Source organism: Penicillium macrosclerotiorum (genome assembly GCF_028827735.1).
Source record: "Penicillium macrosclerotiorum strain IBT 26536 chromosome Unknown utg000003l_segment0_segment0, whole genome shotgun sequence".
NCBI classification, from domain to species: domain Eukaryota; kingdom Fungi; phylum Ascomycota; class Eurotiomycetes; order Eurotiales; family Aspergillaceae; genus Penicillium; species Penicillium macrosclerotiorum.
In genome coordinates this window covers 2422759-2441301 of record NW_026643083.1, presented here as the reverse complement: position 1 = coordinate 2441301, position 18543 = coordinate 2422759, and the positions used below count along the sequence as shown (strand labels likewise).

Sequence of the window (18543 nt, the reverse complement as noted above, 5' to 3'; positions counted from 1 at the left end):
CTCAGGGCTGGCGAGCCGCAGCGCAGGGGCCAATCAGGAGAGCTGTTGGAGCCGCCGCGATGACTCGATCGTGTCTTTCATCGAATGCCCCTCTTGGTTGCGTGGTCCCCCGCCATTTATGCCCCTCCTCCCTCGTTCCTTTCTGTCGCTCAAGCCGCGGTTTCTGTTGTCTTTGCCCGTATCAGTTTTCTCCGCTAGGCCCATGTCGACTCGCCAACAGCCGCCCTGGCGGCAGCCTCCTCGCCTACTGGAGCTGAGCTCCCGCCGTTGAAAGTCTGGAACTCGTTGACCAAGTCCAAGACCCCCTTCGTGCCGATCGACCCAGCTGGCAAGAAGGTTACTTGGTATGCGTGCGGACCGACAGTGTATGACGACTCGCATTTGGGCCACGCCAGGAACTATGTCAGCACTGATATTATTCGGCGCATTATGCGCGACTACTTCAAGTTTGATGTCAACTTCGTCATGAACATCACAGATGTCGACGATAAGGTAAGGCGCCTCCATTCTGATTTCATGAGACAAAGATGCATGTCATTCATTCTCTGGACTTTACTGAGCCATAATCTACATAGATCATTCTACGCGCCAGACAGCAGCATCTTTTCAACGAATATGTCGCCGCGAACCCAACAGTCACCCCTGAAGTTTTGGACACGACCAAAAAGGCCTATTCAGCCTATCTCAAAAAGAACTTGTCTCTGCTAAACCCCGAATTGCCTGCGTCGGAATACCAAAAAGAGGTGGAGAAGGCCTATGCGGTGGTTCTGAGTGGCGGAGCTCTCCCCGGAAATCAGAAGGCGGGCGACGACGAGGCCAAGGTCAAAATGCACATTAAGACCGTGGCATCTGCGGCTACTTTCCTTAACAAAGCCGAAGCTGGTGCGGCTACGGATCCTGCTGCCTTTGCCGAGTCATTCTATACCAATGCGCAGGATGTTCTTCTCCCTTACTTGGATGCTCTGAAGGGTGCCTCGATCAACGCGGATGACCACAGCATTTTCACCAAATTAACCAAGAAGTATGAAGAACGCTTTTTGAGGGATATGCGGGACCTAAACGTCATCGACCCCGATGAGTTGACGCGCGTGACCGAGTACGGCCCTGAGATTGCCGATTTCGTGGAGCGTATTGTCAAGAACAACTTCGGCTATGCGACCGCTGATGGTTCGGTGTATTTTGACATTGACGCTTTCGAGGCTGCGGGACACCCCTATGCGCGCCTGGAACCTTGGAGCCGATCAGACAACAAGCTGGCCGCCGAAGGAGAGGGCGCCCTAACGAGCAAGACTGCTGAGAAACGCAGTGCATCTGACTTTGCGCTTTGGAAATCCTCCAAGCCCGGGGAGCCGAGCTGGCCTAGTGCTTGGGGTAGGGGTCGTCCGGGATGGCACATCGAGTGCTCGGCTATGGCTTCAGCCCGTCTGGGCAAGCAGATGGATATCCACTCTGGTGGCATTGATCTTGCCTTCCCTCACCACGATAACGAGTTGGCCCAAAGTGAGGCTTACTGGGACCATGATTGCAAGAGCGAGCAATGGGTCAACTATTTCTTGCACATGGGTCATCTTTCCATTCAAGGATCGAAGATGTCCAAATCTCTAAAGAATTTTACTACTATCCGGGAAGCGCTGGAACGCAAAGATTGGTCCGCAAGAAGTCTACGCATTGTTTTCCTTCTGGGTGGCTGGAAGGATGGCGTCGAAATTTCCGACGACTTGGTGAACGCAGGTAATTCGTGGGAAGATAAAGTGAACAACTTTTTCATCAAGGTCAGGGACCCTGCCGCTTTCCAGGGCTCCAGCACCGACGCCACTTTCGGTGCCGATGTGGAGGCCGCCAAGGCTGAAGTGCACAAGCACTTTTGCGATTCTTTCCACACCCCGGGAACCATGCAGGCGATCTCAGAACTCATTGGCAAATACAATGCTGCCGACAAGGCCACCTTGAACCCGAAGGATGTTGAGGCTGCTGCTCGCTTTATCACCTCTATCGTCAACATCCTTGGCCTCAACGGAAGTGCGGCTGCTGACAGTGCCGAGATTGGCTGGTCAGGCGTCGACGTACCCGATGAGGCTAAGCCCTTCCTGCAGCCTCTTGCTTCAATGCGTGATGTCCTTCGGCAAGCAGCCCGCTCCAAGGAAGGTATTTCGCCTCAGCAGGTCCAAGATGCGGTCAACTACTCACCACCATCGGACGTTTCGGAAGTGGCTAAGCCCTACGCGGACGTTCTGAGTAACTTCCGAGCCAGTGTTTCTTCTCTGCAGCCTTCGGGCTCGATCAGCAGAGAGATTCTCTCCCTGTGTGATCGTGTGCGAGACATTGACTTGTTTGATCTGGGAATCTATCTCGAGGACCGAGAAAACCTGCCTGCCCTCCTTCGTCCTGTGACCCGGGAGATGGTCCAGGCCCGGCAAGAGAAGGAGGCTCGCGCCCGTCAGAAGCAACTGGACAAGCAGAAGCGGGAACAAGAGGCTCTAAAGCAATTGGAAAAGGGCAAACTGAGCCACTTGGAGATGTTCCGGACCAACGAGTATAGCGCGTGGGATGATGATGGTCTCCCTACTCGCGATGCTGCTGGTGAAGAGATTGCTAAGAGCCGCTCGAAGAAGCTTCGTAAGGATTGGGAGCGCCAGAAGAAGGCCCATGAGGCATGGCTCGCTGCTCAAGCCCAGTAGACACGAAAATCAGCGATTTGAAAGAAAAAAAAGGTTTCTCAATTTCGAACATATCTGGGTATCTCGGGTGGTCACTCCATGTATTGCATCGCGGGGCGTTTTATTAGGTAGTTATACAATGCAAGTATAAATTTTGGCCTCTTATGGAATCCTGAAGCCAATCGGAATCCATATCTTCATTTAGCCTAATCGTGTCACCTCTTCGTGTCACCTTCTTGACGTAGTTGGTAACTTCTTCATCTTCCTTTCTCGGTGGATCTCTTTGGATTACTTCTCAGGCTTTCCAAGTAGAAACCCTTAAAACCAAGTTGTTTGACAGTGATGTATTATGGCTCGTCCTCGGTCTATACTCGGTCTATTGGGCTGAGAGGATTAGCCGGGCGACTCTTACCCCTCTTTGATGTGGGCTGATGGAGATACCGGGTAACCTACCATGTTTGGAGCCCCGGCCGGTCTGTGGGCATCTAGAGCAAAGGATAGAGAGGGATGTTGGGTGCACTGTCCGCTTTGCACTGCTCTTCCTTCTTCTATCACACCTCCACTGTGTTTGAACGAGCTTTCCCCACCTTGCAACTCAGAAGGAACAGACTTTCAATCTTCAAACTCAAGATGACAACTCAGACTGGCCTAGACTATATGCGTTCGCGCACGATGGTGGACTGCGATACTATGGATCAAGAAGGTCTAATTTCGCTTTTAAACATCCTCGTCTGCAGATCAGGTTATCTAATGAGTTATGTTCACAATAGTTGCAAGATCTCTGGGCCCTTTCCAGGACTGCACATCCAACCAGGTGAGCACATAGGTTTGAAGTTACAGCATAAATGAGGTCTAACAGATTCTCGTCAGGCGATTGCGTTCGGGGAGCTCTCGAAACCGGCACAGGCGACCGTGATAACTACATCTCTATCTGATGCAGAGAAACTGCATTCTGAATACCCGTCTATCAGTGTTGGAGAGCTAGCTGTGGAGATCGCGGTGAGCCTTGAGAATTCTTGTCGCAGGAACATTAGGAATGGATCTGACGATAAAGAACCGTAGATGGTCCGACTTGCTGTTACAATGGCAAGTCAAATTCAAGGACGTGTCCACGTGCAGACTAATCCATACTACTCCTATTCAGCGGAGAAAACAGTGGTCAATGCCCTCCGTATGTTGAAAGTCGTTCCTAGAGAAAAATCGATCTAGCTAATAACAATATGCCCAATAGGGATTGTGCGCTTATTCCAGCACATCCAACCAGGATTTGATGGATCACGGATTGCTATTAAGATACCAAGTACTTGGGAAGGCTTAATGGCTTGCCGAACTCTTGAATTGGCTGGTATTCGTACACTTGCCACGACTCTCTTTAGCATGCCCCAGGCCGTACTTGCTGCTGAAGTTGGCTGTACTTATGTGGCGCCTTATGTCAACGAACTCAAAGTTCAGATAAATACTAAGTACGTCACAAAAAATCTCAACATTATCACTAGACTTTATATCGATATTAACATATCTGTATGATCCCATATAGTCTCGTGGATGAGCAGAAACTTCTGCCTCTTTGCGTCGCCATACAACAATTTTACAAATCAATCAATGCATCGACCCAGGTTCTACCGGCAAGCTTAACGTCCATCGAGGAGATTTATATGCTCGCTGGAGTCGATCACCTCACCATTGCGCCCAAGTTGCTTGGTCAATTGGCAGAGCCGAAATCAACCACAGTTCCCTCGTTGTTCGATACTGCCCCAACCCTCAAAGCTCCCGCGCCAGGTATTTCGTTCTTGAATGACCCGGGAAACTTCAAAATGACATTTTCCCGGGATATGGGCGGTCAAAGCCATAGAAAGCTGACAGAGGTATGCAGTTTGAAACAAGCATTCGGAGTTTGGCTGACGTAGCATCAGGCTATCAACATCTTCTGCGACTTCCAGGACAAGTTAGAGCAGATGATGAACCGTGCTAAATGACACCGTTGATTTAAATCATCTTAGACTGCAATATAATTCGACATCTTCATATAAATGCATATCTCTTTGTAATTCTCAATGCGATGGATGGTCTTCTGTTTCGACCGCGCATAGATTAAGAACACGTGACCGGCCCCGACGTCATCCACCCTGATCCCGTGGAATTCCTTGACTTTTCCTCTGCCTAACAATTGCTAATATTTGACATGTACGGTGGTGGCTGTTTTACTTGATCCATCCAGGTGATCGTTAGCTACCTTTCGTATACCGTGACAATTGTTTGCGGTGGAATCTGGGGTGAGGATTCGGTTTCGATCATTTTTTTTCTTTGGGTCACGCCATGTTCCCCTCACAAGCCGCCAACTTCAACATTGAGGCACTGAGTGGGATCTGTGGGTAAGTTACATACTTCCTTCAACCCATCATGTAATGTGGGTATAGATTGGCAGAGCATGGGACTTCAATGCACCTGCATGGTCCCGGCATTTGAGATCTTCAACGGCGATGATCTCTCGCATTTCTATATAACCATTTATCAGGCTACCAGCCGTTTCACCATCAGCCCGCTAACAAGTCATAGGTCCATCTCAATTGCCTGCTGGGTTGTAGTCTTCTCTCCGCAGATCATTGAGAACTTTCGACGCGGCTCTGCAGATGGACTGTCGCTTCTTTTCCTCATCATCTGGCTGGCTGGCGATGTCTTCAATATCCTTGGAGCCGTCCTGCAGGGTGTGCTACCAACGATGGTAATTCTAGCGGTGTACTACACTCTTGCAGATATTGTACTGCTTGGTCAGTGTTTCTACTATCGAGGGTTCAATATCAGAGGTGAACTGTCTTCGTCTCCTTCTCCAGAGCGCGAACCCGTCGCAACTGGCGCGTTGGACAGCGAAGAAAGCGGTACCGAAGCCGCATCTCAACCGACCGAACGATCAGTATTGCTGCCGAAACCTAACGGCCACGTTCATATCATCCAAGAATCTGCCGAAGCTGGGCGCAGTAGACGTCGGTCCAGCGATGGTGCTCGCCCAGTATCATCATCGTTGACGCACGGGAGAAGACACTCAGTCACTTCTATCAGGGATATTTTGCATACCCACGTTGATGGTACCCATTTATCGCCTGCAACACCCTTCATTGATACCGTCTCTGACGCCGTTCGCTCCCAAAGGCGGCGCCATCGTATCTCAACCATTCAAGCCATTCTTTTCAACACCACAGCGATCGCCCTTGTATGCACTGCTGGAGTCTTGGGCTGGTATGTCACCCCTCGGTCGAAAACACTGAATGCAGACCCTGAGCCCCTCACCATGGATCCCCTTGGCCAGGTGTTCGGGTACTTGTGTGCTGTGTTGTACCTGGGCTCGCGACTTCCTCAGCTGTTGCTCAACTACCGCCGCAAGTCTACAGATGGAGTGTCACTACTTTTCTTCCTGTTCGCCTGTATCGGAAACTTGACTTATGTCCTATCTATCATGGCGTATTCCCCAATTTGCCAAGGTCCATCAGAAATCACGGATGTATTTGATGTTTCATCTCACCGCCGCCATCGTCCGCATTGTCAGCCTGGAGAGGCTGCATCCCTCTATGGACGGTACGTTCTCGTAAACCTATCCTGGTTGGTGGGCAGTTTTGGGACACTGTTGCTCGATATGGCCATTTTTGTACAATTTTTCTTGTACAAAGACGGGAAAGCAGCCCTCTAAGAGCATGGAAACGGATGAAAGGCAAATTATGATTCAATGATCGATATCATACTTCAAAAATTAAATCTCAAACAGCTTTCTTCCTGCCTGGTCTGAAACTATTGGCAAGTACTGCAACGTGAAGAAGTCCCTGTAAATTATCTATGCAAGAAAATGTAAGGAAATGCAATCACTACATATTCGCCAAAAGGGAACCCTACCAAAACTGCACGATTCATTCCAACCGATTTTAAAAATCGCTATGAAGGTACAGAGTGGCTATGAAACTTGCTGCTGCTTGCTAATCATGGTTGATATCATTATATTCGTAATACACCCTGTGATCACCGCTAAGAGTCAGCCAAAAAGCAAATCACAGCTGATGCGAATGCCTTGGCATCGTCTTGTCTTTCCTTCATATCTGGTCCAACCTGTTCCAGGAACAATGCCAGCTTCGATTCTTTCCAGCCCATAACTGGAGCCGATTCCACACACATCTTTTTCATCCCGAATGCGTCCATTTCATAGTGGCCCTGAACGGTCAAGACTCGTCCTGGGTTATAAAGTCCCTGAATCGGGCAAATAGGCGTGCTTCCAATGTTAATCCAGGGAGCAGGTAAAGAAACCGGTGGTGTATCACTGAGCGTCAGGGGTGAACCTTTCTCAATGGCCATCACACGGTCACCGTGGAACATCTGAATGCGAAGTTGACCCTGGGGGAGGTGACCCAACGCCGATGGGAAGTGGTCGATGAATGCATCTTCGAGTTGGACAGTGTAAATCCCAACTTCTCTTCCGAGTGGGCACTTCTCAACATAAACGTCGCGAATTGGATCGTCAGGAATGCGGACGAGGGCATGGGAGATGAGTTGGTGACCGAAGCAGGTACCCATGAGCCGAACTTCGGGGTATTCATTGTATACGGTCTTGATAAACTTTTCCAGGACTTGCATCCAAGGAGATTCAGGCATTTCATACACACCCGGAGAGCCTCCGGTGATCAGGACGGCATCAATAGGGTGGCCAACATTAAAATGGTCTTGTGTCGGATGGCCACGCAACAAGTGAAAGTCAGGATAGTGTCCTCCCCGGATATCGTATGGAGTCACCGTAATATTAATTGGATCATTGATGGCCGGGCTAGTCTTGTTCAAATGCGCTGCTGTCTCTCGAAGAATGTCACGGAAGTGGGCACTGCAGAGGCCGCGTGCCTCATACAGCCGGCGGGCAGGAATATCGACATCGAGAACCGCAATGTGGATGTTGCGCACCATTTTGCAGACTTGTTAGAGGGTTCTGAGGAGGTAGTATGGTGATGGTCAGAAGAGCAAATTGGAAAACCTCCTTATGGAACCTGGAGGGCAATAACATATAATGCCTTTGACCCCAAGAAGCCACCGGAGGCCCTTAGGTAAAAATTTGACCTGAAGCATGGGCTACATCTGGAAATTATGAATAATAAGAATATTGTGGTGTAATAGAAGTTACGATACAAATACTCCAAGTGACCCCAACGAATCGGAATAATTAGGTAAAAGATTGGGTTGACCGGCGACGAGCTTATTTTGAGCCCCACCCAGAGCACTCTAAATGCGTTGCGGGTGAGCCTAAATGATGGTCATTCTGTGGGCTAGTACGAAAATCCACAGCCGACGCGTGGTGTCATCAAAGCAAGACGAATAGGCTTCCATAAAGGATTTCACCCTCCCTTTCAATTACCACCAACAGATTTACCACCAACAGTAAGCCCTTCCCTTGATAGGTAGAATGCGAAAGCCAGAAGATTTGACTCCGAAAATGCACTTTTAAAAGGCCAAGAAATTGCTATCACTGGCTGTGCGATTTTCTCAATTTTATCAAAGATTCATTGCAAAGATATTTGAATACTTGTCGAAGCCCTAGAGCTTTACAAATCTTGGGGCTCTATTCAGGCTATCAATCCATGATTGTCCTATTTCCTTAAGTCCGTCTGTTCAGTCACCTAAACCACGCATCTTCTGTGATAACGACAACCTCATCTGATTGAAAATTAGTATTATTGATTGAACCGCCGTCTTGAATCAGATCTTTGTTGATTGGTGCTTTGGCGGCATTAGAGCTCCTAGGATAACTTGTCGAACCTCGTGTGCTGGGTTTTTAAGGCACGTCTACATACTGGATGGCTTGATATTTCTAAGAATAATTCAAATTATATGTAGGAGCTTCATATGTACTTAATCACTTTCTACTTGTCTCACTTTTTATTTCATAAACTTCTTACTAGAATACGCAGCTTACGGTTTCCGCGGGCGGCGGATTCGCATAGACAGCATTTAGTTTTCTCTTGGTTGGCTAATACATCATATATGGAATCATCAATTAAAGGAATTGACTGAGACTGGGGCAAGGCCTCATCCGCTCAATATGAGATCCCATATCATCCGAGAAAATAGAGAATAGTAATAGAAATTACATGAGTCCTATAGGGCAAACTGGAGAATCTGAGTGAGAATATGATCATGGATGTCAAATTAAATACCGAAAAAGCTGCATCCAAACCGCAGAGTGAAGATTACTGATTATGAGTGGTTGGTCCACTCGAAATTTAGCTTCTATGGACAGAATTGCTGCCTCCACAAAACCCAGAGGCCTTTCTCTATCATACTATATTGATGATGTGGGAGAACATCTTAAGCAAACGATGTACACTTTGTGTCCCAAGGTCGAGTCAAGGAATTCCTATTTCCAAGGGATAAAACTTGAACAATGAATTCTTGAAAAGGACCGCTCAAGACCTTTACTAAGCAGGAGGTCTCCAACTTGAAGTGCCTATGGTATATTTATATTTATATTTATTTATTTTTCAGTCGATCACAGATACCTAAAGCCCTTCAAAGATCTATTTAATCAAGCCGTGTTGGTGATATTGCGATTTTTCTTCTTGCACCGGGTTTCCTTTTCTAGACCACTGTCAAAGCCGTAGAAGACCCAGGTGAAAGTGAAGCTAAAAACGACAAATGAAACCTTTTATTACTTGTAGGAGACATAGACCCAAAAGCTCTCATTGGAACTATAAATTAAATTTGGTTTCTAATGCATGATTTATTTCCTTTTTAATTTGCATGGGCGTCGAGCTAGAAGTTCTCTGGGGAAACTCGTATGGTCTGTGCATTTTGGCAGGCTTTCTAGGCCTTATCAATCTTATCTTCATATCTACTTGAAGACTGGACTCAAGAATGATCTCCTCGTTCATAACCCATTATCATATTCCAAAGCATTTGCTCTGCACAAGATAAAGATATTAAGCGTGGTCAACAGAAGGAATTCAGCATTGTAATTAAGATCGTGAATATGGCAAAAAGCACGTTATCACTACGTTTCCTCAAAAGAAGAACAAATCATTTCAACTAATGTTTTGTCGAGTCCGAGGACATGAATTTGCTTCCTCACTTATAGTAATTTTTATACTTGGTTTCTACAAATATAGGAAGGGGTGCCCTGAAGCGGCTAGCGAATGCGGGGTTTCAAGTTGCATCGTCGGCGTACATAAGCAAAGGGATAGATGATTTACTTTTAACATGCATTAGTGTCGCACTCGGACATCGGGTGCCTGGGTCCCTTCGCTCGCTGTATCGTGACAAGTTGCAACCCCGCATTCGTGGAACCTGGATTTTCCTGGAGTTTCCGAAGTCCTATCCAACAACAAAATATGGGTTGGAAACAACAACCAACACATCCAATACCACGGACGCGCCGAGATTTTTTTTGCCTCGTCCACAACCTCTTGACAGAGTCGAAAAGTGGTCAAAATGATTTCTAACCTTCCCGCCGAGCTGATATTTGGCTTGGCTGAATGTTTAGTATCGGAAAGAGACATTAACTCTCTCTGTCGAACAAGTCGTCGACTATACCTTCTCCTGGATCATTATCTCTATAAGCATGCAGATGCCGCGTTGATTTGGGCCTCAGAGCACGGCAGTCAACCTGCAGCCCGCAAAGCACTTAGAAGAGGGGCCCGAATAAACGCCCAGGTTCCCACTACCAAGCAGTGCTTACTCCCGCCCCGTGGGCCAGGGCAACATAGCAGGTTGTATGGCAAGACCGGACACACGCCCCTTGCCCTGGCAATAGCCGCGGGACAACAGGAGATGGTGAACTTCTTACTCGATGTGGAGGGTATTGATATAAACGCATGCAATAATCCAGATCACCTCACACCTTTAACGCTAGCGATTCTCATAGGAGAGGAAGGTATGGCGCATAGACTGCTTACAGCCCATGGAATTAACCCAGACGTGGAAGATGACAACGCCTGGGGCAACTCTTTAATGGTAGCCTCCTGCCTTGGTCGAACCAACATGGTCAAGATGATCCTAGAACACGGTTCGATAGATCTTGATAAAGGCACCGAAGTCGCACATTGTCCGGTTTGGCTTGCAGTTAACTGCGGTCATCTTGAGGTTTTGAAGCTGCTTCTTGCCGCTGGAGCCAATCCTCACCCTCCTGGGCCTGATATTCTCCTCGAAGCAGTGAGCAAGGACCCCGCTATCGTGAAAGAAATACTGAATTGTGCAATGTTCGATGCATCAAAGCTGAAACACCCCATGGAAAGGCTCCAGTGTACAGCGCTTCGGGAGGGGCGCATCGACACTTTTAAGCTTCTGTTCGAGGTTGGCTGTCGCGACATCAACTGGCACAGTGGAGACGGCCATACCTCACTATTTTGGGCTGCAACCGGAGGCCATGAAGATGTAGTGAAGCTGCTACTGTCGATTGAGGATATTAATGTCAACATTAGGTGCCATGATAGCTTGACGCCGGCACAGGTTCGGATTCTAGCTGAAAATGGATTTCCTGGTTACGGAGACGGGGCAACGCCGCTCATCATGGCAGCTCGGCAAGGACACGCTGGGGTGGTGAAGTTGCTCCTTGGAATTGAGGGTATTGATATCCGATGTCAAGATTCTATCTTCCATGAGACGGCATTATTGGCGGCTAGATCGAAGGGACACGAGGAGGTTGTTGAATTACTGAAGAATGCCGAGGCAAAAGCTTTGCCGTCATATGAAAACAGTCCCACTGTCTGTTTGGGATGACCTATAGATACCTCAAGCACTTTGGCATCTTAATTGAATGCAAATTGGCCGTCGAAAAAACGTGTAGTTCATATTAGGGTAGAAAAAGTAAACATAATCACGTGTCCGACCGTCATCATTATGATTGCACAGAAGATGACAGTGCTCACAGTGAATTTAGTAGGATTTCCAAGTCCCTAAAAATCCGAAACTTAGTTTTTCTAATTTCCTATATTGTGATAAATGATTGCGAGGGTCACACAGGCTGGATGGGATAGAGGCAAGCAAAGTACGACCATAGAAGGCACCAATATCCATGACACAGGAACCGCAATTGCGATAGACGGCAAGTACTTTGTGCATAGAAAGGGTAAAGGAATATACGAGGACAATATATAGAAGGGATCTCGGTAGACCCTGGTAAATCCATGCAATTAATACAATCATTCTCATCAGTATCATGATCATGAGAAAAACACCTTTCGCTAGATGCGGCGGGAAATAAAAGCAATTGCGATATAGAGTAAGCAACAAGCACCCGCCAGCCATAATATTGCGAATCAGCTTGAAGTGTGTGGCTCCATCTTCTTACTGCCAACCTCGGACCAATTCGTGCTGAGGGAAGTGCCCTGGCTTTCGACGTAGCTCTTCATCATAGCTCGACGTGTATCGGGATCCGCGTTGGCATAGAGCTTCTTGAAGAAGCCATCCACAGCATCGCCGCCAAATTCCGAGTCTACGGATTCCGCATCGGAGTCATTTCCGTTGTCGTTTCCTTTGCCTTCCTTCTTCTCACTTTTAGGTTTCTTTTCTGTCAGTGATGACGCAAGCTTGTCCCAATCTTTAGCACCTTTTCGAGATGAGGTTGGGTAAGCAGGCCCCGCGTTGTTAGTAGGCGCAGCAGGTGCGGTGGAACGGTCTGTAAGCTTCATGGCTGCAGTCCCGGAGCTTTCGAGAGCGGTCCATTTCTGACCTGATGTCTTCTTTTGAAAATAAAGTTCGATTTTGGTGTTCATGACAGACAATTTCGACTTAGAAGGATCAATAGGGGCGTACAGGGGGTCGAGTGTGAAATCATAGGAGGAGCCGGAAGGGAGAGGAAACTGAAGTGACACCTAGAGGATAGGAAATAGATAAAATATATGAGCATATTGATCATGAATCCCATGAAGCGAAGAGTGTACTAACCGATTCATCATTGAAGTCAACCTCCACGTCATTCTTGGGTACACCTTTGACATAAAGCGTAACCACAACGGAGTCCTGGGACTGGTACCATTCATGACGAACTTTCTCCGGAGAAGCCGAAGCAGGGGCACTATTGGAAGGCGCTTGAGCTCCCACCACAGGTAATTTGTGCTCCATAGAAGTAGGCGCTGTTGCCGGCTCTTGTTGACTGGCCTCCCGCGAAATCTGGCTCTGTGCATCGGCCGCCTTCCCGGACAGGAGGTTCTTCCACTCGGCCTCCAGCTCCTTCTCCGTTGGAATACGGATATTGGTAGGATACTCCGCTACCGAAACCGTGCGCTTCTCATCAGTTACGCCCAGCTCGCTAAGCTTACGACGAACCTTTGCCATCCAGATGGGTAGCTCAGCTCCGTAGCCACCCTTCTTGTTTGTAGCACCCACGCCAGCCATAGCAGCTTTCAGGCCTTCCGATTTGTTTTCAGAGCCCCTTTCAGCAGCAGTCTTCGACTCAATCAACTCAAAAATAAATGCTGCGTCACCATAGCGCTCAAGCTGGAAAAGCGAGACTGCACGGCGCATCTGTGCTGACAGAATGAGCTCGCGCTTTCCACGCTCACGCGCAAGGGTCAGGGCAATTTCGGAGTCCCTGAGTGCAGCATGAGACTTTGGTCCGCCATTTTCAGGCTTCACACGCGAATAAGCGGTCGCACGTTGGATGTAGTAGATCGGAGCGCGGGGTAGCTCCGTCAGGGCGCGGGTGTAGTGCTGAATCGCGAGGGGGGCATTTGATGCGGCCAGGGCTTTATCACCCTCAGATACGGCATTCATGATTGTGTTTGGTAGGAGAATAGAGGACAGGGCTGTTGCGTCGGAGAGAAGGAACCCGGAGGGACGCTGAAGTAGTTGAGGTGTTGGATGGTGGACGATCGCTAAAGCTTGGGGATGTAAGAAAAGCACGGAAGTAGGAGTGATGATATTTGCTTATGCTGATTTAGACAATCAAACGACAATTGCAGTGGAGAGAGGCGTGTGAAGAAGCTCAGGTCCCAAGCTCGCCCATTTCACAGCTTCCACAGCTTTCCAAAGGATGTGAGCTCCGGCCCCACGGCGCACTACAGATTTGATTACATAATATACGGAGTCGCTCCAGTGGAGATTCTCCTAACGTGGAAGATGCTATAAGTGCCATTGGTCGTATGGTATGCTAGCTATATATCATGATGAACGAATGCAGGTCTATTGAGTGAGCAGATAGAGCTCAGTGATTATGTATTAAAGCTGTGAATAGTATATTCGGACTCATCAATCCATTGGTATAAGAAGATCACTGTAGCGCCTCATTGCCAAACTTTTTACTGTACAAGCCGAGAGCCCGGATGGGCCAATAAAACTTGTAGTTAGGATAGGAGATCATGCTGGAATAAAATCAGTACATATCCAGTTTAGGTCAAGAAAGAAAGAAAGAGATGAGAATAACGTACCATGATTGGTTAAAAACACCCTCAATAGCTTCTTGCAGCCACTCGCCATTACGTTGCTGCCGAGACATCAGAAGCTTAATACCTCGTTCGAGAGGCTCCTTATGGGGATAACTGGCTTCCATAAGGGCAAGACAAGCCCAGGCAGTTTGGACGACCTGCGACATCTCATGCTGTACATAGACATGCTTCTCACTGCTGAGGTACGACTCGCCCCAGCCGCCATCGGCCTGCTGCTTGGAGATCAGGAAGTCACAGCCGCGGCGGGAGTTCTCACTGGTTTTGTATGTCTCACCCACGCTGGCCAGACTTTCCAATGCAAACATGGCGGCATAAGTGAAGCAGATACCCCAGGAGCCATACCAGCTACCATCCTGGCGTTGTGCCCGCTTAATGTAGGCAACAGCCTTGTTCTTGGCAGCTCGGATTTCATCGGCCCGGTAGTCGGGGTAGAATTTGCTGAAGAGAGACAAAGCAGTCACCGATGCAGTAGTGCACTCCGGATAGTCATATCCAATCATGATGCCTCCAAAAACCTCGGCGGCATTGAGCCATTCAACCTTGGGGGAGGCTCGAGTGGTTTCATACTCGGTAAAACCACCAGTCGGGTTCTGCATCAGCAACAAACAGTCCACACTGTCCTTCAAACGGTCCAAAGAAATGAGCTTGGGGAAGTTGTGCATTTCCTGGAGCTGGATTGTAGAGCGCAGGCCCTCGGCGGTGCAATCACTGACAGTGTAGCCTTGAGTCTTGGTGCTGAAGGGCCAAGCACCCTTACGGTGCTGACGATAGCACCTTTCCTGTTCAGGAACATTTTCTCGCAGCTGATGGTCATCAATGAACTCCAGAGCCTTGGTCAGCATGGGTCGCCACTTCGGATCATCGGCCAATCCAGCGACAACAACGGCCTGTGTGACAAAAGTAGTATCCCACACTTGAACGCCGTTAGTGCCATTTGCCAACATGCCCTCGTTCTTCATCCACATGTAATCGTTCAACCGCTCGCGATGACGGCGTACGGAATAGCTGTCTGGGCCATCGTGGATGTAACACGCAACCATGTTGAGAGGATTGCTAACGGGTCCCAGCCCCGCATAATCAGTGTTCTCATCCTCCATGCGAATCAATTCCCAGGTCCAATCCTCCGCTCGCTTTACGATAGGTCCAATTCGGAGAAGGGGATTCCAGATTCGTACAAGGAGTTCATTGATGCCGTTCAAAATCCAGGTTTTCGGATAGTAGTTATCGGCCGGATGAATGGAGTTGCGATGCTTGGAAAAGTCGATAGAATCATATGGTTGGGGGTAAAGTTCATCACGAAGCTGTTTCGTCAAGTCGTTCAAGGGCAATGACCACTTTTTCGACCAGATGTAAGACAGAGGGAGGAAGACCTGACGAATATGGATCCACCATCGCCAAGGGGCAAAAGGCACCCAATCTGGAAGAAGCCTAGGGTACTATGTTAGGCATATGAAAGAGACCATACCGGCCGAAAAGGGCAAAAAAAAGGGAAAAGAGAAACATACCAGATCTCAGGGGGGACGGGGTTGACACCTTCCCAGTCCATGACGCCCAAAATACTAAGCCAGGCTTTGGCCCAGTGAGGACCATAATTAGCACCTCCGAACTTGTGCAACAGGCCGCGCGCCTTCACCATACGGGGGTCGTCTTCGCCCACACCGACTAGCCGAAGAGCCACATAATTCATCGAGGTGCCAAATACGGAGCTATGGGCTTCAATATGCAGGCCCCAGCCGCCATCCTCAGGATTTTGACGAGCAAACAGATAGCGCTTGATTTCCGTCGCATACTCTGGGGGAATAGGCGTGTTGGTCACATACCAGGTGATCAACAATCCAGGGAGCAAGAACATGGGGCCACCATACTCGCAGGCCCAGTTGCCAGGCTCCAGCTGCAAATGGGAGAAGAACGACAGACCATTCTCGGCAGCTTGAAGGGGGGTCTTGGCCTCGGGCAATACTGGTAGGTCCTGTGAGCCAATGTTAGGATACCGTGAAAGTACGACGGTCGGGCAAAAAAACTTACGGTTGGCAAGCCAAGATTGTATTTATCTGCAACCGACTGCGGCCAGGCATCGTTTTCCTCATCGGATTCCAGATACCGCCAAGTCTGGCGGCCTTCCTCGTTGACCAATCGCCAGCGTGTAAAATCAGTCTTGGGGTCGCCATTGGAGTCAGGCGACAGACGACCCTGAGCTTCTGACCTCCATGGGCCAATGTGCGAAGCCATGATATGTGTACGCAGCTTCGTCAATTGGTCAATTGGTCAATTGATAGATTCGTCGAGGGACGGGGAAGGTTGAGCTCTATCGCGATAAAGCGGATCGACGAGAAGCACGGGGTAGCTGAGTCAGCAGTCTCAAGGCTGCTGTGTAGAACCAAGAACGCGACTCGTTGCATGTGATATGTTTTGAAAAGCGAAAAGAGAAACACTGAATGGTTGCGGTTCGTGATTGCTACAGTTCGGTTTGTATGTGGGATGAACGCTCGAGTCAGTCATGGCCAATGGTGGCTGCGGCTCTGCAGAGAGAAGTGGGTGGGAAGCGCCACCCGCAGCGTCAACAACAGCGAGTAGTTACAGAAATAATGGTGACTGCCTCGGAGAATACAGATCGCTTGCCCCGGATAATCTTCTTTCTGCCCTCGATTCGTAGTGTACGAAGGCTCCATCATTATTGAATGCAGAGAAGTAGTGTAGATTGGCCATGGTCACGTTGCTCTCCCTCCAGTCTCGAGTTGTTCCTCCATTCTCACCTCCAACAAAGCCCCTCACCGTTCTTCCAATCGTATATGACTCGCCAATGGCTATGAAGAGTGCTTCATCCTGGCCTGCCTTGCTCAGGGAAGATCCCAGAGCCTCGGTCCGCGCCTATATCGATGCAACCCTCACGGCTCTGGTCGACCAGTTGGCCCTCTCCCACCACGGACACCCATGCATCACCCTTCGACGAAGAGCGAACTCGGTTAACTGTGTCATCAATCCCACGAACGGAGCTCTCGAACCAGCTGGGCGGACAGAAACATACCGATCTTATTCCTGGCCAGGAAGCTCAGTATATGAATCATGGAAATTCAGTATGAAACGCTTCTTTATTTGGTCGCTAGATTTCGAATTCTCTTCGGCTTGAAGATCAAAATCAGCTGAGAATGCAAATTCACATATAGCCGTGATCCTTCGAGTTCTAGCCATCATTGATCAAGCCCTGCACAAGGGAGAGTTCATTTCAAAAAGGCAAGCCGGGCGTGCACGAACCCCGAAAAATAGTGGCCGGGCTCATACTTCGCTTTCAGAGATATCTATTACATTGACACCGCATATTTTCGGTCCCAGGAGACAGTGAATGGCATCATCGATGATATTGCGTATACAATTGGGGTTGATAGGGCGGCATTGAATGTGGTAAGTTAGAGTGCTCCCGAGAAGGATCTCTAAACAAGAAGAAAGGCCTCATACTAAATTGTCGATAGGAAGCCGCAGGGAAGGGACTCGTTGCCGGATGTTTCCGTCTTCGGCGCGACTCGATTCTGATCTTGGATGCAGACTCATCAAATGAGGTCAGTTCTTTTGTCTCGTGGCTCCCCGGTATCAGTTTAAAAGGATCTAACTGGCCCAGGACACCATGATCCCTCGTATCCAAGAGGATGATCAAATAGATATCTCAGGTGCTCGATGGGTGTTTATCATCGAGAAAGAAGTAAGAATACTTTCCATCTTCACTCTCCGCGACAACCTTTCACGCGGACTTTCTGAACCCAAAATTCTCCTTCACAGGCAGTCTTCCATCGATTAGTACGAAGCACATATCATAAACGAGCCATTATTGGTGGCGGGATCCTGGTTACCGTAAGAAGAATATACAGTGGAATTTCAACAAAATTGTTCCTAACTCGCTGAAAATGCAGGGCAAAGGATATCCCGATCTTTACACCCGCGAATTCATCCGTCGCCTGTTTGATTCCGCCTCCGGTTCCAATCAGCGATTGCCTCGTTTCTACGCTTTAGTCGATGGAGACCCTCATGGTATTGCGATCATGTCCACATATAAATACGGATCATTGGCCCATATGCATGAAAACGCCCGGCTCAGCATACCTGGATTGCAATGGCTGGGCCTGCGAGTCGAAGACACGGTTTTAGCTTCACAGGTGTCCGAGAATACGAAATTTTTGCCCTTGACTGATGGAGACCGAAAAAAGATCATCACGATGCTTCGAAACAGTCCAGTTTGGGCCAGCAATGGGCCAGAGCCCGAGTGGCGTTTAGAGCTGCAACGGATGCTCATGTTAAACGTCAAGGCCGAGATTGAGATGCTGTATGAGCGGGATGGGGGCCTAGAGGGTTGGATTGATCAGAAGATTTTTCGCCAAGACTGAGGGCTTGCTGCTTTTGTACCACGATTACGGAGTATCCATGACGCAACTCATTTGCCTTATATCAGTAGAGGTTGTATGTAATATACTATAGGGTCTATATGAAGATACCCA

At 48.6% G+C, this 18543-nt stretch overlaps 8 protein-coding genes across 8 annotated transcripts; 5 read left to right on the top strand and 3 right to left on the bottom strand.

Moving 5' to 3' along the window:
* Positions 1–59: 59 nt before the first annotated feature.
* N7462_003778 (cysteine--tRNA ligase) lies at positions 60–2678 on the top strand (the record flags this gene model as incomplete). Its single annotated transcript, XM_057075504.1, has 3 exons — positions 60–104; positions 199–492; positions 576–2678. The coding sequence occupies 3 exons, from the start codon at positions 60–62 to the stop codon at positions 2676–2678; spliced, it is 2442 nt and encodes an 813-aa protein (XP_056935009.1).
* A 609-nt stretch (positions 2679–3287) lies between these two features.
* On the top strand, positions 3288–4633 carry N7462_003777 (transaldolase family protein; the record flags this gene model as incomplete). Its single annotated transcript, XM_057075503.1, has 6 exons — positions 3288–3471; positions 3517–3656; positions 3720–3828; positions 3889–4120; positions 4195–4522; positions 4571–4633. The coding sequence occupies 6 exons, from the start codon at positions 3288–3290 to the stop codon at positions 4631–4633; spliced, it is 1056 nt and encodes a 351-aa protein (XP_056935008.1).
* Positions 4634–4973: 340 nt separating this feature from the next.
* N7462_003776 (PQ-loop repeat-containing protein) lies at positions 4974–6339 on the top strand (the record flags this gene model as incomplete). Its single annotated transcript, XM_057075502.1, has 2 exons — positions 4974–5029; positions 5214–6339. The coding sequence occupies 2 exons, from the start codon at positions 4974–4976 to the stop codon at positions 6337–6339; spliced, it is 1182 nt and encodes a 393-aa protein (XP_056935007.1).
* Positions 6340–6668: 329 nt separating this feature from the next.
* N7462_003775 (type 1 glutamine amidotransferase) lies at positions 6669–7592 on the bottom strand (the record flags this gene model as incomplete). Its single annotated transcript, XM_057075501.1, has 1 exon — positions 6669–7592. The coding sequence occupies one exon, from the start codon at positions 7590–7592 to the stop codon at positions 6669–6671; it is 924 nt and encodes a 307-aa protein (XP_056935006.1).
* A 2514-nt stretch (positions 7593–10106) lies between these two features.
* Positions 10107–11393, top strand: N7462_003774 (ankyrin repeat domain-containing protein; the record flags this gene model as incomplete). The annotated part of the gene is made up of 1 exon (XM_057075500.1): positions 10107–11393. The coding sequence occupies one exon, from the start codon at positions 10107–10109 to the stop codon at positions 11391–11393; it is 1287 nt and encodes a 428-aa protein (XP_056935005.1).
* Positions 11394–11932: 539 nt separating this feature from the next.
* Positions 11933–13388, bottom strand: N7462_003773 (co-chaperone SGT1; the record flags this gene model as incomplete). Its single annotated transcript, XM_057075499.1, has 2 exons — positions 11933–12487; positions 12561–13388. 2 exons carry the CDS (start codon positions 13386–13388, stop codon positions 11933–11935), a joined length of 1383 nt encoding a protein of 460 aa, XP_056935004.1.
* A 496-nt stretch (positions 13389–13884) lies between these two features.
* N7462_003772 (terpene cyclase/mutase family protein) lies at positions 13885–16288 on the bottom strand (the record flags this gene model as incomplete). The annotated part of the gene is made up of 4 exons (XM_057075498.1): positions 13885–13975; positions 14042–15487; positions 15565–16028; positions 16085–16288. 4 exons carry the CDS (start codon positions 16286–16288, stop codon positions 13885–13887), a joined length of 2205 nt encoding a protein of 734 aa, XP_056935003.1.
* Positions 16289–16763: 475 nt separating this feature from the next.
* On the top strand, positions 16764–18432 carry N7462_003771 (uncharacterized protein; the record flags this gene model as incomplete). Its single annotated transcript, XM_057075497.1, has 7 exons — positions 16764–17133; positions 17224–17275; positions 17350–17458; positions 17527–17613; positions 17673–17753; positions 17831–17902; positions 17962–18432. 7 exons carry the CDS (start codon positions 16764–16766, stop codon positions 18430–18432), a joined length of 1242 nt encoding a protein of 413 aa, XP_056935002.1.
* Between the last annotated feature and the right edge of the window lie 111 nt (positions 18433–18543).